Source organism: Hemiscyllium ocellatum, chromosome 17, assembly GCF_020745735.1.
Source record: "Hemiscyllium ocellatum isolate sHemOce1 chromosome 17, sHemOce1.pat.X.cur, whole genome shotgun sequence".
NCBI classification, from domain to species: Eukaryota; Metazoa; Chordata; class Chondrichthyes; order Orectolobiformes; family Hemiscylliidae; genus Hemiscyllium; species Hemiscyllium ocellatum.
In genome coordinates this window covers 2,102,987-2,119,790 of record NC_083417.1, presented here as the reverse complement: position 1 = coordinate 2,119,790, position 16,804 = coordinate 2,102,987, and the positions used below count along the sequence as shown (strand labels likewise).

The 16,804-nt window shown below is 54.1% G+C and overlaps 1 protein-coding gene across 1 annotated transcript in view; it reads right to left on the bottom strand.

Moving 5' to 3' along the window:
- LOC132823620 (WD repeat-containing protein 88-like) overlaps positions 1 to 16,804 on the bottom strand; it is a 44,421-nt gene that overhangs the window by 11,637 nt on the left and 15,980 nt on the right. The window contains exons 4-8 of the mRNA XM_060837548.1: positions 16,208 to 16,271; positions 10,053 to 10,191; positions 1,511 to 1,640; positions 992 to 1,173; positions 396 to 478 (exon numbers count right to left, since the gene is read on the bottom strand). Coding sequence (XP_060693531.1) covers positions 396 to 478; positions 992 to 1,173; positions 1,511 to 1,640; positions 10,053 to 10,191; positions 16,208 to 16,271 — 598 coding nt within the window. The remainder of the gene's footprint in view (positions 1 to 395; positions 479 to 991; positions 1,174 to 1,510; positions 1,641 to 10,052; positions 10,192 to 16,207; positions 16,272 to 16,804) is intronic.

Here is a 16,804-nt window from a genome sequence, read left to right as displayed (position 1 = left end):
CAGATGAGTTTTTCTGACAATTGACAGTGGGTTCCTGGCAATCAGTAGATTATTAATTCCAGATTTGTTTTATTGAATTCAAGTTCCACCACCTGCTGTGGCGAGGTTCAAACTCGGGTCCCCAGAACATTAGCTGTGTTTCTGGATTAATAATCCAGCAATAATACCACTAAGCCATTGCTGCCTCCTCACTCGCCACTAACCTCCAATGTCCACACTCCAACCTGCCCCTCTCCCTGATGCCTGATCACCTTCACCTCCTTTCTCCCCACAACCCAGAAATATCTCTCCCTAAACACTACCATCCCAACAGCCTGTCGCAGATGCTCGCGGCTCACAGGGATAGGGAATAGTTATGTCCCAATGCGTTTACTCCAATATGAAGTTTAACTAACCTTTAAAACCAGTTTCCTGTACAGTCCGGCTGTGTCCCATATCGATATGGTTTGGTCGTAAGAGCCAGCTACAATCAGCGTTGCTAGTGAACAAGAACACAGGACAGTGAAGGAGAGCAACGTAGGGGCAGCTAAGGCTCAGGGAGTCGCACACACAGCCACAACTTCAGGATATTCAGCTCAAACCCCATTTGACAGGCCTGAGCACAACACACACTCAATACCAAGGGAGTGCCGCACTGTCAGAGGGTCAGCGCTGAGGGAGTGCCGCACTGTCGGAGGGTCAGTGCTGAGGGAGTGGGCACTGTCGGAGGGTCAGTGCTGAGGGAATGCTGCACTGTTGGAGGATCAGCGCTGAGGGAGTGCCGCACTATCGGAGGGTCAGTGCTGAGGGACTGCCGCACTGTCGGAGGGTCGGTGCTGAGGGAGTGCAGCACTATCAGGGTCTGTAGAGGGTAAGAGTGAGATCAGATGAGACTGTGGTCTTCTTTTGTCACTAATTGCTGATTGCTTTGACTGAACATTGAGTTGAAAAGCTGTTTGTGACACTGTAGAGTGTAGGCACATGACTAGCCTTGTTTATTGAATGTGCTCACCATCGTTGGAGATCATACAGGAACTGATGCAACCCTGGTGACCATCACTGAGACTCTGTGGGCCCCGGGATCGGAAATCGCCCACAGTGATGTCCCACACCAGCAGCGACCTGTCCCAGGAGGCTGTGCACAGTACGTTACCAGTCTGGCTGAAGCAGCAATCTGACACCACGTTCCTGTGCCTGGGAGGGAGTGAAAATACATTCATTTCTTCAGCTTTTCCTGATAACTATATCAACAACCTGAATGGATGTGTCGCTAGGCTTCGCTGGAGCAATAACAAAACATTAAATTGACACTAAGGCACAGGAGTATGTCCCCTATCATCCCATTACATATTTTTATGCAGCTTTTCCAGAGCATCTACTGGTCAAGGTGTTGACTAACCAAGGTTGAAGGTTACTTCAGCCTTCCCCATCCTTCAATTCTATCCTTCAGCATAGAAATGATCTAATGAACCTGCTGCAATATTTTCAGCCCCTTCCCAGTTAAAACTCCAATGTAAAGTTATCTCCGTACTTCCTCAACGTCATGGTTGTTCTCTTCACTGACATGTCCCAGATTCGGGCTGTCCCGTCACAGGATGTCGATGCCAATCTCTGTCCATCTGGATGGAAACAGCAGCTTGTCACAGTGCTGCGGTGCTGTTCTGGGAGAACCAGGCAGAGAATAATTACAATCTGCACTCAGTCAGTAATTACAAACCTCCCTCACTCAGTGTCCAGCTCCAATCCACACTCAGTCAATGTCCAGGTACAATTCTCCTTCAGTCAGTGCCCAGCTACAATCCGCACTCAGCGTCCAGTTACGATGCTTCCTTCGCATCCAGCTACAATCGTCCCTCAGCATCCAGTTCAAATCCTCCCTCAGCGTCCAGCTACAATCTTCCCTCAGCGTCCAGAAACAATCCTCACTCAGCGTCCAGTTCCAATCCTCACTCAGCGTCCAGCTCCAATCCTCACTCAGCGTCCAGTTCCAATCCTCACTCAGCATCCAGCTCCAATCCTGCCTCAGCGTCCAGCTCCAATCCTCCCTCAGCGTCCAGCTCCAATCCTCCCTCAGCGTCCAGCTCCAATCCTCCCTCAGCGTCCAGATACAATCATCCCTCAGTGTGCAGAAACAATCCTCCCTCAGCGTCCAGCTACAATCCTCCCTCAGTGTCCAGCTCCAATCCTCCCTCAGCGTCCAGCTCCAATCCTCCCTCAGCGTCCAGCTCCAATCCTCACTCAGCGTCCAGCTCCAATCCTGCCTCAGCGTCCAGCTCCAATCCTCCCTCAGCGTCCAGCTCCAATCCTCCCTCAGCGTCCAGATACAATCATCCCTCAGCGTCCAGTTCCAATCCTCCCTCAGCGTCCAGCTCCAATCCTCCCTCAGCGTCCAGCTCCAATCCTCCCTCAGCGTTCAGCTCCAATCCTCCCTCAGCGTCCAGCTCCAATCCTCCCTCAGCGTCCAGATACAATCCTCCCTCAGCGTCCAGATACAATCATCCCTCAGCGTCCAGTTCCAATCCTCCCTCAGTGTCCAGTTCCAATCCTCCCTCAGCGTCCAGCTCCAATCCTCCCTCAGCGTCCAGCTCCAATCCTCCCTCAGCGTCCAGATACAATCCTCCCTCAGCGTCCAGCTCCAATCCTCTCTGTGTCCAGTTCCAATCCACCCTCAGTGTCCAGTTCCAATCCTCCCTCAGCGTCCAGCAACAATCCTCCCTCAGCGTCCAGCTCCAATCCTCTCTGTGTCCAGTTTCAATCCTCCCTCAGCGTCCAGCTACAATCCTCCCTCAGCGTCCAGCTCCAATCCTCCCTCCACGTCCAGATACAATCCTCCCTCAGCGTCCAGCTCCAATCCTCCCTCAGCATCCAGCTCCAATCCTCCCTCAGCGTCCAGCTCCAATCCTCCCACCGCGTCCAGCTCCAATCCTCCCTCAGCGTCCAGCTCCAATCCTCCCTCAGCGTCCAGTTCCAATCATCCCTCAGTGTCCAGTTCCAATCCTCCCTCAACATCCAGCTACAATCCTCCCTCAGCGTCCAGCTACAATCCTCCCTCAGCGTCCAGTTCCAATCCTCCCTCAGCGTCCAGCTCCAATCCTCCCTCAGCGTCCAGTTCCAATCATCCCTCAGTGTCCAGATACAATCCTCCCTCAGCGTCCAGCTCCAATCCTCTCTGTGTCCAGTTCCAATCCTCCCTCAACATCCAGCTACAATCCTCCCTCAGCGTCCAGTTCCAATCCTCCCTCAGCGTCCAGCTACAATCCTCCCTCAGCGTCAAGTTCCAATCCTCCCTCAGCGTCCAGCTACAATCCTCCCTCAGCGTCCAGCTCCAATCCTCCCTCAGCGTCCAGCTCCAATCCTCCCTCCGCGTCCAGATACAATCCTCACTCAGCGTCCAGCTCCAATCCTCCCTCAGCGTCCAGCTCCAATCCTCCCTCCGCGTCCAGATACAATCCTCCCTCAGCGTCCAGATACAATCCTCCCTCAGCGTCCAGATACAATCCTCCCTCCGCGTCCAGATACAATCCTCATTCAGCGTCCTGCTCCAATCCTCCCTCCGCGTCCAGTTCCAATCCTCCCTCAGCGTCCAGCTACAATCCTCCCTCAGCGTCCAGCTAAAACCCTCCCTCAGCGTCCAGCTCCAATCCTCCCTCCGCGTCCAGCTACAATCCTCCCTCCGCGTCCAGCTCCAATCCTCCCTCCGCGTCCAGCTCCAATCCTCCCTCAGCGTCCAGATACAATCCTCCCTCAGCGTCCAGCTCCAATCCTCCCTCCGCGTCCAGCTCCAATCCTCCCTCAGCGTCCAGCTCCAATCCTCCCTCAGCGTCCAGCTAAAACCCTCCCTCAGCGTCCAGGTCCAATCCTCCCTAAGCGTCCAGCTCCAATCCTCCCTCCGCGTCCAGCTCCAATCCTCCCTCAGCGTCCAGCTACAATCCTCCCTCAGCGTCCAGCTAAAACCCTCCCTCAGCGTCCAGCTCCAATCCTCCCTCAGCGTCCAGCTCCAATCCTCCCTCCGCGTCCAGCTACAATCCTCCCTCCGCGTCCAGCTACAATCCTCCCTCCGCGTCCAGCTACAATCCTCCCACCGCGTCCAGCTCCAATCCTCCCTCCGCGTCCAGCTACAATCCTCCCTCAGCGTCCAGCTCCAATCCTCCCTCAGCGTCCAGCTCCAATCCTCCCTCAGCGTCCAGCTCCAATCCTCCCTCAGCGTCCAGCTCCAATCCTCCCTCCGCGTCCAGCTCCAATCCTCCCTCCGCGTCCAGCTCCAATCCTCCCTCAGTGTCCACCTCCAATCCTGCCTCAGCGTCCAGCTCCAATCCTCCCTGTGTCCACCTCCAATCCTGCCTCAGCGTCCAGCTCCAATCCTCCCTCCGCGTCCAGCTCCAATCCTCCCTCAGCGTCCAGTTCCAATCCTCCCTCAGCGTCCAGCTCCAATCCTCCCTCAGCGTCCAGCTCCAATCCTCCCTCCGCGTCCAGCTACAATCCTCCCTCCGCGTCCAGCTACAATCCTCCCTCCGCGTCCAGCTACAATCCTCCCACCGCGTCCAGCTCCAATCCTCCCTCCGCGTCCAGCTACAATCCTCCCTCAGCGTCCAGTTCCAATCCTCCCTCAGCGTCCAGCTCCAATCCTCCCTCAGCGTCCAGCTCCAATCCTCCCTCAGCGTCCAGCTCCAATCCTCCCTCCGCGTCCAGCTCCAATCCTCCCTCCGCGTCCAGCTCCAATCCTCCCTCAGTGTCCACCTCCAATCCTGCCTCAGCGTCCAGCTCCAATCCTCCGTGTCCACCTCCAATCCTGCCTCAGCGTCCAGCTCCAATCCTCCATCCGCGTCCAGCTCCAATCCTCCCTCAGCGTCCAGTTCCAATCCTCCCTCAGCGTCCAGCTCCAATCCTCCCTCAGCATCCAGCTCCAATCCTCCCTCAGCATCCAGCTACAATCCTCCCTCAGCGTCCAGCTAAAACCCTCCCTCAGCGTCCAGCTCCAATCCTCCCTCCGCGTCCAGCTCCAATCCTCCCTCAGCGTCCAGCTCCAATCCTCCCTCAGCGTCCAGCTACAATCCTCCCTCAGCGTCCAGCTACAATCCTCCCTCAGCGTCCAGCTAAAACCCTCCCTCAGCGTCCAGCTCCAATCCTCCCTCAGCGTCCAGCTACAATCCTCCCTCAGCGTCCAGCTACAATCCTCCCTCAGCGTCCAGCTCCAATCCTCCCTCCGCGTCCAGATAAAATCCTCCCTCAGCGTCCAGTTCCAATCCTCCCTCAGCGTCCAGCTCCAATCCTCCCTCCGCGTCCAGATACAATCCTCCCTCAGCGTCCAGATACAATCCTCCCTCAGCGTCCAGATACAATCCTCCCTCCGCGTCCAGATACAATCCTCATTCAGCGTCCTGCTCCAATCCTCCCTCCGCGTCCAGTTCCAATCCTCCCTCAGCGTCCAGCTACAATCCTCCCTCAGCGTCCAGCTAAAACCCTCCCTCAGCGTCCAGCTCCAATCCTCCCTCAGCGTCCAGCTACAATCCTCCCTCCGCGTCCAGCTACAATCCTCCCTCCGCGTCCAGATACAATCCTCCCTCAGCGTCCAGATACAATCCTCCCTCCGCGTCCAGATACAATCCTCACTCAGCGTCCAGCTCCAATCCTCCCTCAGCGTCCAGCTCCAATCCTCCCTCCGCGTCCAGATACAATCCTCCCTCAGCGTCCAGCTCCAATCCTCCCTCAGCGTCCAGCTCCAATCCTCCCTCCGCGTCCAGCTCCAATCCTCCCTCAGCGTCCAGCTCCAATCCTCCCTCCGCGTCCAGATACAATCCTCACTCAGCGTCCAGCTCCAATCCTCCCTCAGCGTCCAGCTCCAATCCTCCCTCCGCGTCCAGATACAATCCTCCCTCAGCGTCCAGATACAATCCTCCCTCAGCGTCCAGATACAATCCTCCCTCCGCGTCCAGATACAATCCTCATTCAGCGTCCTGCTCCAATCCTCCCTCCGCGTCCAGTTCCAATCCTCCCTCAGCGTCCAGCTACAATCCTCCCTCAGCGTCCAGCTAAAACCCTCCCTCAGCGTCCAGCTCCAATCCTCCCTCAGCGTCCAGTTCCAATCCTCCCTCAGCGTCCAGCTCCAATCCTCCCTCCGCGTCCAGATACAATCCTCCCTCAGCGTCCAGATACAATCCTCCCTTCGCGTCCAGATACAATCCTCATTCAGCGTCCTGCTCCAATCCTCCCTCCGCGTCCAGTTCCAATCCTCCCTCAGCGTCCAGCTACAATCCTCCCTCAGCGTCCAGCTAAAACCCTCCCTCAGCGTCCAGCTCCAATCCTCCCTCAGCGTCCAGCTCCAATCCTCCCTCCGCGTCCAGCTACAATCCTCCCTCCGCGTCCAGCTACAATCCTCCCTCCGCGTCCAGCTCCAATCCTCCCTCAGCGTCCAGATACAATCCTCCCTCAGCGTCCAGCTCCAATCCTCCCTCCGCGTCCAGCTCCAATCCTCCCTCAGCGTCCAGCTAAAACCCTCCCTCAGCGTCCAGCTAAAATCCTCCCTCAGCGTCCAGCTCCAATCCTCCCTCCGCGTCCAGCTCCAATCCTCCCTCCGCGTCCAGCTACAATCCTCCCTCCGCGTCCAGCTACAATCCTCCCTCCGCGTCCAGCTACAATCCTCCCACCGCGTCCAGCTCCAATCCTCCCTCCGCGTCCAGCTACAATCCTCCCTCAGCGTCCAGTTCCAATCCTCCCTCAGCGTCCAGCTCCAATCCTCCCTCAGCGTCCAGCTCCAATCCTCCCTCCGCGTCCAGCTCCAATCCTCCCTCCGCGTCCAGCTCCAATCCTCCCTCAGTGTCCACCTCCAATCCTGCCTCAGCGTCCAGCTCCAATCCTCCGTGTCCACCTCCAATCCTGCCTCAGCGTCCAGCTCCAATCCTCCATCCGCGTCCAGCTCCAATCCTCCCTCAGCGTCCAGTTCCAATCCTCCCTCAGCGTCCAGCTCCAATCCTCCCTCAGCATCCAGCTCCAATCCTCCCTCAGCATCCAGCTACAATCCTCCCTCAGCGTCCAGCTAAAACCCTCCCTCAGCGTCCAGCTCCAATCCTCCCTCCGCGTCCAGCTCCAATCCTCCCTCAGCGTCCAGCTCCAATCCTCCCTCAGCGTCCAGCTACAATCCTCCCTCAGCGTCCAGCTACAATCCTCCCTCAGCGTCCAGCTAAAACCCTCCCTCAGCGTCCAGCTCCAATCCTCCCTCAGCGTCCAGCTCCAATCCTCCCTCAGAGTCCAGCTACAATCCTCCCTCAGCGTCCAGCTACAATCCTCCCTCAGCGTCCAGCTAAAACCCTCCCTCAGCGTCCAGCTCCAATCCTCCCTCAGCGTCCAGTTCCAATCCTCCCTCAGCGTCCAGCTCCAATCCTCCCTCCGCGTCCAGATACAATCCTCCCTCAGCGTCCAGATACAATCCTCCCTCAGCGTCCAGATACAATCCTCCCTCCGCGTCCAGATACAATCCTCATTCAGCGTCCTGCTCCAATCCTCCCTCCGCGTCCAGTTCCAATCCTCCCTCAGCGTCCAGCTACAATCCTCCCTCAGCGTCCAGCTAAAACCCTCCCTCAGCGTCCAGCTCCAATCCTCCCTCAGCGTCCAGCTACAATCCTCCCTCCGCGTCCAGCTACAATCCTCCCTCCGCGTCCAGATACAATCCTCCCTCAGCGTCCAGATACAATCCTCCCTCCGCGTCCAGATACAATCCTCACTCAGCGTCCAGCTCCAATCCTCCCTCAGCGTCCAGCTCCAATCCTCCCTCCGCGTCCAGATACAATCCTCCCTCAGCGTCCAGCTCCAATCCTCCCTCAGCGTCCAGCTCCAATCCTCCCTCCGCGTCCAGCTCCAATCCTCCCTCCGCGTCCAGCTCCAATCCTCCCTCCGCGTCCAGATACAATCCTCACTCAGCGTCCAGCTCCAATCCTCGCTCAGCGTCCAGCTCCAATCCTCCCTCCGCGTCCAGATACAATCCTCCCTCAGCGTCCAGATACAATCCTCCCTCAGCGTCCAGATACAATCCTCCCTCCGCGTCCAGATACAATCCTCATTCAGCGTCCTGCTCCAATCCTCCCTCCGCGTCCAGTTCCAATCCTCCCTCAGCGTCCAGCTACAATCCTCCCTCAGCGTCCAGCTAAAACCCTCCCTCAGCGTCCAGCTCCAATCCTCCCTCAGCGTCCAGCTCCAATCCTCCCTCCGCGTCCAGCTACAATCCTCCCTCCGCGTCCAGCTACAATCCTCCCTCCGCGTCCAGCTCCAATCCTCCCTCAGCGTCCAGATACAATCCTCCCTCCGCGTCCAGCTCCAATCCTCCCTCAGCGTCCAGCTCCAATCCTCCCTCAGCGTCCAGGTCCAATCCTCCCTCAGCGTCCAGCTCCAATCCTCCCTCCGCGTCCAGCTCCAATCCTCCCTCAGCGTCCAGCTACAATCCTCCCTCAGCGTCCAGCTAAAACCCTCCCTCAGCGTCCAGCTCCAATCCTCCCTCAGCGTCCAGCTCCAATCCTCCCTCCGCGTCCAGCTACAATCCTCCCTCCGCGTCCAGCTACAATCCTCCCTCCGCGTCCAGCTACAGTCCTCCCACCGCGTCCAGCTCCAATCCTCCCTCCGCGTCCAGCTACAATCCTCCCTCAGCGTCCAGTTCCAATCCTCCCTCAGCGTCCAGCTCCAATCCTCCCTCAGCGTCCAGCTCCAATCCTCCCTCAGCGTCCAGCTCCAATCCTCCCTCCGCGTCCAGCTCCAATCCTCCCTCAGTGTCCACCTCCAATCCTGCCTCAGCGTCCAGCTCCAATCCTCCCTGTGTCCACCTCCAATCCTGCCTCAGCGTCCAGCTCCAATCCTCCCTCCGCGTCCAGCTCCAATCCTCCCTCAGCGTCCAGTTCCAATCCTCCCTCAGCGTCCAGCTCCAATCCTCCCTCAGCATCCAGCTCCAATCCTCCCTCAGCATCCAGCTACAATCCTCCCTCAGCGTCCAGCTAAAACCCTCCCTCAGCGTCCAGCTCCAATCCTCCCTCCGCGTCCAGCTCCAATCCTCCCTCAGCGTCCAGCTCCAATCCTCCCTCAGCGTCCAGCTCCAATCCTCCCTCAGCGTCCAGCTACAATCCTCCCTCAGCGTCCAGCTAAAACCCTCCCTCAGCGTCCAGCTCCAATCCTCCCTCAGCGTCCAGTTCCAATCCTCCCTCAGCGTCCAGCTCCAATCCTCCCTCAGCGTCCAGCTCCAATCCTCCCTCAGCGTCCAGTTCCAATCCTCCCTCAGCGTCCAGCTCCAATCCTCCCACCGCGTCCAGCTCCAATCCTCCCTCAGCATCCAGCTACAATCCTCCCTCAGCGTCCAGCTCCAATCCTCCCTCAGCGTCCAGCTCCAATCCTCCCTCAGCGTCCAGCTATAATCCTCACTCAGCGTCCAGCTCCAATCCTCTCTCAGTGTCCAGCTACAATCCTCCCTCCGCTTCCAGCTCCAATCCTCCCTCAGCGTCCAGCTCCAATCATCCCTCAGCGTCCAGCTCCAATCCTCCCTCAGTAATCCATAAACTCACTGCAGATGCCCCTCCTACATCACTCACCCCTAGAGAGCCCGGCGATGGTGCTGGGGAGGAATGTCATTGGTGAAGGAAGGTGGGGAGAGGAATAGGAGAGAGAGCGAGTGGATGAAGGAGGTTAGGGAATTCCCACACACTCCTCCCACTGCACACCCACTTGATCTGACTCACTATTCTCCTCCATGATCTACTCCCACTCCCCTTACCATTCTCTTCACCCTCCATTCCACCACCATTGCCCTCCTCTCTCCCCTACATTCAAATTCCTCCATGTTCTTTTATTCATTCATGGATTAGGGCATTGCTGGCTGCTCCCGTATTTATTGTCCATTCCTAATTGCCCCTTGAGAAGGTGCTGCTGCTCTGCTGACCCTGTCCTTGTAAGTGGTTAACGGTGACAGTTTTGGAAGATACTGTCTCCCTTTCCAAGACGTTTACTGTTCCCTCCCCAGCTATGCCCTCCTTCACCAAGAGCCCTGGTGCCCATCCTATCCAGGGCCCGTCCTCCAGGCTGGTGCTGACCGTGACGCTTACCTTGCAGGTTTGCGATGCTCTCCCCAGTTTCAGTGGCTCTGACATAAACAGCATTGTCAATATCACTCCCAGTCACAATGTACTTCCCATCGAGAGACACATCGCAGCAGGTCAATGGTCGCGTGTGAACCACAGACCACTAATAGGGGAGAGAGAAGCTGTTCAAGCAGTTAAAGAACAATAGAGGCTATTCTGCCCATTGTGCCTGGACTGGCTCTTTAGTGAACCCACTGTTCTGTCAATCCCCTAGCAGTAAGTGGATTGATTTTCTCAACCCGATAAACCCAACACAGCCCCATTTACCCAACATACCCTCCTTTCCCCCATATACTCACTCACACATAAATCTCTCTTACCTCCACATTCCCCACTCTCATTCACCTCTCTTACCCCATACATACCCCTGCCACCCCACAGCATCCCTCCTACTCCAATATGCCTCACTTGGCTCCATATCTCCTACTCAGCCCCATAAACTGTGCTCACTCTGCTATTCTCCGTCTACTCTCATACATCCCAATCACCGCCATCCATTTCAGTCACTCCCAAATACCCCATTCACCTCTAATCCCCGCTCACTCACTGCCCACACCCTCATCTCCTCACTCCTGACACTCAGATCTCAGTCCACACTCCACCTCACCCTCCCTCATGGTCAAATGCTGTCAGCCTCACACCTATCTCTCCATCTCCTTCCGTACTCAGCCATGACAGTCCCATCACCCAAACACAGAGTGAATCATTACTGACATACTGCCCTCTCCCTGCCTGATAAGGTGACATACAACAGTGGGGCCACTAGGAGAGACCTGCATCTCGTGGACCCGCTGGCTCCCAGCCCCCCCATGATTCTGCTGGAACGTGTGCTCTCTGGCCTCACAGAGATCATTGCGGATGACAGTATGGTGTTGCACAATGCACCTTGCCAGCTTCCAGCTCACCCTCATGCTGCTGTCTAGCCACGACCAGCTTCCCTTACACTCCTCCTTCTCCCCGCCCCATCATCAGGCCCTCCGCACTCTCTTCCCTCATTCCAACCCAAGTTCCTGCTTAGAGATCCCGAGGAACTGGCCCCTACCCAGTCAGCTGCCCCAGTGGCAGCAGGAGGGGGGATATTGACGCTGGTGGTTGGGGAGGTGGGGGGTAGGGAGTGAGAGGGAAAAGCAGCACTGCATTGACAGACAGGGTCCATCATTTGGTGCTGACCCTTACAGCCTCCAGCTCAGACACTAGCACTGCACTCACTTTCAGGACAGATTCCAGTGGGAGCAGCACGAGGCGAGTGAGGAGTGGATTGTGGCCAGTGCAGGGAACAGGATGGGGGTGGGGCTTTTGTGTTAGTTCACAGGGTTATAGACGTCTTCTGCTGCAGAGGATCCCAATTGGTCTGTCACGTTGTAGTTGCAGGATGCACTGACTGCCCTGTCACCATCAGGGCGCTATGACGAAGGTTGGCTCTAACTGGGCAGAGGGCTCTATGCCAGCTTCCTGTCAGGCAGCAGGGCCAGAGGCAGTGTCACTGCTGCCCACCTACCGGATGCAGCCTGTGTGTGGCCTGGTCACTCAATCCCACATCCTCCCTGAAGCTGCAAAATCCCCCCACCCACCTCCAAATACAGGAACACTCCACAACTACATGTCCACAAAACATTCCAGAGGCATTCCAGAAAGACGGCAGTAGCAGAAGTTATTATAAATTCCTCGAGCTGAGAAAGCTTGCTGAACACAAGTCAGGAGGCAGCTGTTGGGGTTTCAGGTAAAGATCACGTTGGGCCTTTGAGCAACTTCCTCTCGATCTATCCCCAAGTGATGACTGGGTTCCTCCAATGGGGCTGTGTGCTCCAAATATAGGAATTGTGTGTTACATAAGCTGGTAATGTTGACAGGGGGTGACACCATTTCAGATCGTAAGACATAGGAAATAGGAACAGGAGTAGGCCATTTGGCCCCTTGAGCCCGTTACACCATTCAGTAGAACCATGGATGATCCAACATTCCTCCTGTCCTTTGATCTCCCTACTGAGCAAGAATCTACCTCGGCCTTAAATATACACAACAACTCTACCCCCACAGTTCCCTGTGGCAAGGAGTTCCAAAGGCACCCTACCATCTGTGAGGGGAAATTCTTCCTCATCTCAGCATGAAATTGGTGCCCCCCCTTTATTCTAAGATTATGCCCCCTGATCCCAGGCTCTCCCACAAGGAGAAATATTCTCCCTGCATTTATCCAGTCAAACCCCTTCAGAATCCCCAATCTTTCACCTCTCATTCTTTTAAATTTCAGTGAGTAGAGTCCAAACCTGTTTGCTGATAAGACAACCGCTGCATACCCAGGATGGTGGGGGTGAATCTTCCTGCAGTGAACCCAAGTGGTCCTGCCAGTAACGGCAGAGTTCACTAATAACAGCAGTCACCATCGGTACAACAGCCTGGGAATCCAACCCCTGAATGGATCGCTGGCAACTTCAGTGAGAAATGTTAACAAAATGTCTGACAAGGAGCCCTGATAACAGGAAGATGTGCAGAAATGTGCATCGACACAAGATTTATAGAACATAGAGCAGTACAGCACAGTTCGGCCCATGATGTTGTGCTGAGCATTTATTTTAATCTAAGATTACCCTAACCTACACACCCCTCAATTTACTGCCGTCCATGGGCTTGTCCAGCAGTTGCTTAAATGTCCCTAATGTCCCTGACTCTACTCCCACCGCTGGCAGTGCATTCCACACACCCAGCACTCTCTGGGTAAAAAACCTACCTCTGACATCTCCCCTAAACCTTCCTTCAATCACCTTAAAATTATGCCCCATTGTGATAGTTATTTCTGATCTGGGAAAAAGTCTCTGCCTATCCACTCTGTCTCTGCCTCTCATTACCTTGTACACCTCTAACAAATCACCTCTCTTCCTTCTTCGCCCCAGAGTGAAAAGCCCCAGCTTACTCCACCTCTCTGCACAAGACATGCCCTCCAGTCCCGACAGCATCCTGGTAAATCCCCTCTGCACCCTCTCTAAAGCATCTACATCCTTCCTATAGTGAGGTGATCAGAACTGGACACAATATTCCAAGTGTGGTCTAACCAGAGTTTTATAGAGCTGCAGCAAAACCTCGCGGCTCTTAAACTCAATCTCCCATTTAAGAAAGCCAAAACACCAGACACCTTCTTAACAACTCTATCAATTTGGGTGGCAACTTTGAGGGATTTATGTACATGGACTCAAGTTTCTGCTGTTCCTCCACACTGCTTCAGTATTCACTAGAGACAGGGACCTTGTTGATAGTGAGAACACTGTGGACCAGGTTAATAGGCTTGAAAAGATTGATGTTAAGGAGATGGATGTGCTGGAAATTCTGGGAAGCATCAAGACAGATAAGTCCCCAGGGTTGGACACTGCCAGAATCCGGTCTTTAACCCTGTATTCTGCATTCAAATTTGATCTTCCAAAATGAATCACTTTACATTTATCCAGGTTGAACTCCACCTGTCACTTCTCAGCCCAGCTCTACATCCTGTCGATGACTTGTTGTAGCCTGCAACAGCCCTCCACACTATCTCCAATACCACTGACCCTTGTGTCATCGGCAACTTACTAACCCACCCTTCCACTTCTTCATCCAAGTCATTTATAAAATCTACAAAGAGCAGAGGCCCAAGGACAGATCCGTGCGGGACACCACTGACCTCCAGGTGGAATACTTTCCATCCACTATCACTCGCCGTCTTATTTCGGCCAGCCAATTCTGTTTCCAGACAGCCAAATATCCCTGTATCCCATACCTCCGAACTTTCTGAATGAGCCTACCGTGGGGAACCTTATCAGATGTCTTACTGAAATCCACATATACCACATCCACTGCTTGTTTGTCCCATCCACAAAGAACTCAATCAGGTTTGTGAGGCACGACCTGCCCCTCTCAAAGCCATGCTGACTATCTCTAATCACGCTGTGTTTTTCCAGATTGTCATAAATCTCTCAGAATGCTTTCCAGTACCTTGCTTACCACAGACGTAAGACTGACTGGTCTGTAATTCCCTATTCCCTTTCTTGAACAAAGGAACAACATTCACCTCCCTCCAATTATCCGGTCCTCCTCCCATGGAGAGTGAGGATGCAAAGATCAAAGCCAGAGGCGCAACAATCTCATTCATCACTTCCCGTAGTAACCTTGGATATAGGTAAAAACGAGGATTGCAGATGCTGGAAATCCGAGTCTGGATCAGAGTGGTGCTGGAAAAGCACAGCAGGTCAGGCAGCATCGAGCAGGAAAATCGACATTTCGGGCAAAAACCCTTCAACAGGAATAGAGGGCTCTATCAGGAATAGAGCACCACTCTAATCCAGTAACCTTGGATACGTCTGGTCCAACCCTGGGGACTTATCTATCTTGATGCTTCCCAAAGTTTCCAGCACATGCACTTCCTTAACATCAATCTGTTCAAGCTTATTAACCTGGTCCACGGTGTTCTCACTATCAACAAGGTCCCTCTCCCTAGTGAAGACTGAAGCAAAAGACTCACTGAGGCCTCCCCCACTGTTTCAAACCCCAGACACAAGTTCCCTCCACTATCCCTGATCAGCCCTAGCCTCCCTCTGGTCATTCTCTTATTCCTCATGTAAGTGTAGAACACCTTCGGGTTTTCCCTAATCTTTCTCACCAAGGCTTTCTCATGCCCCCACCTAGCTCTCCTCAGTCCACTTTTGGGTTCTTTCCTAGCTACCCTGTAACCCTCTAAAGCTGTGCCAGATCCTTGCTTCCCCAACCTTAAGTAAGCTTCCTTCTTCCTCCTGATGAGAAGCTCCTCTTCTTTTGTCATCCAAGGCTCCTTCACCTTCCCATTCCTTGCCTGTCTCAGTGGGACAAAGCTGAATTGAATTGAATTGAATTTATTGTCATGTGTACCGAGGCACAGTGACGTGCTTTGAATTGATCCAACACTCGCAACAAGTGCTCCTTAAACAGCTTCCACATTTCTGTTGCGCATTTTCCGAAGGACAATTGTTCCCAGTTTATACCCCACAGCTCCTGTCTAATGGACGTATAATTTCCCCTCCCCCAATTACCTACCTTTCCAAAGTTTGTTCCTATCCCTCTCCATGGCTGTGGTAAAGGTGAGGCAGTTGTCACTGTCACTGAAATGCTCTCCCACCAAGAGGTCTGACACCTGGCCAGGTTCGTTGTGCAGCACCAAATCCAATCTGGCCTCCCCCCAGTCGGCATATCTACACCCTGAGTCAGGAATCCTTCCTGGACACACCTGACAAAATCGGCTCCATCCAGACCCATCTGCACTGAGGGGGTTCCAATCAATATCGGGGAAGTTGAAGTCACCCATAACAACAACAACTCTGTTACATCTGCACCTTTCCAAGATCTGCTGTCCAATCTGTTCTTCCATCTCTCTGGGGGGGGGGGGGGTCTATAGAAAACACCCAATAAAGTGACCGCTCCTTTCCTGTTACTGACTCCCACCCATACTGACTCAGTAGACAAAACCTCCTCAGCAACCTCCTTTTCTGCAGCTGTGATGCACTCTCTAATTCACAATGCTCCTCCCCCTCTTACCCCCTTCCCTGTTATTTTTAAATGATCTAAACCCTGGAAAATCCACCAACCATTCCTGCTCCTGTGAAATCCACGTCTCTGTTATGGCCACTACATCATAGTTCCGAGTACTGATCCACACTCTAAGTTATCACTCTTATTCCTGACACTCCTTACACTGAAACAGAAACACTTTAACCCATCCCTTTGCCCTCTCAACTGTGTATCCTTTCTGACGGACTCTCTGCATTCTATTTCTGCCCATTCAACAACTACCCTCTCCTCTGATCCGTAGCCTTGGTTCCCATCCCCCTACCAAACCAGTTTAAACCACCCCAAAGTCGTCTAGCAAATCTCCTGTCCAGGACATTAGTGCCCCTCCAATTTCTCTGAGCTCATAGAAATATAGGAGAAGATGTTGTAAAAATCGGTAAATGATAATCTTTCCTGTCCCTCTACTATTTATTGACAGTCACTCATACAACCATTCCCACACAATCCTCCTGACAGGTGCAGATACATCTCTTCACCACCAAATTCCTCACATACACACATGCCCAGCATTAACTGAGCGTCACCATTGAGATGCATTCTGAATAAACACCTACCAAAACTTTTCCAGTTTCGACGTCCCATGCTTTCAATGATTTGTCCCATGAGGTGGTAAAAATTCTGTAGGTTCAAACAAAGGAAGAGGGTGAGGCTGAGTTACAGACTACACACTGATACCAGTCCAAAGCGAGTATACAGATTGTGAAGAAACCTCTGCTCCTGCAGGTGGCATGGAAGGCTACTGGAAGGGAGGAGGGAGACAGGAAGAGTACTTCATTTGGTGGGGTGATGGTGTGCCCCCAATCCAAACCCCAACCCTTCTCCCCCTCTGCCAGAGTTCACACCTGAGTGGGGACACCTCTGGCCAATATTTCCACCTGTCACCAAGGAACTGACAGACTGGACACTCGGAAGAGGATTCCACTCAGAGCTGCAGCACATGCTCTTGCTTCCAACCACACTGCACCTCTCATCCCTCACCCCTACCACCCACTTCGGACCTTATGATTGAGAGAAGGTTGTTGAAGAAACAGATAAGCTCAGGTGGGTCTAGGACAATAGCCTGAGGAACTCCTGCAGAGATGTCCTGGAGCTGAGATGACTGACCTCCAACAAGCACAACCATCTCCCTATGTGTCATGTGTGACTCCAAC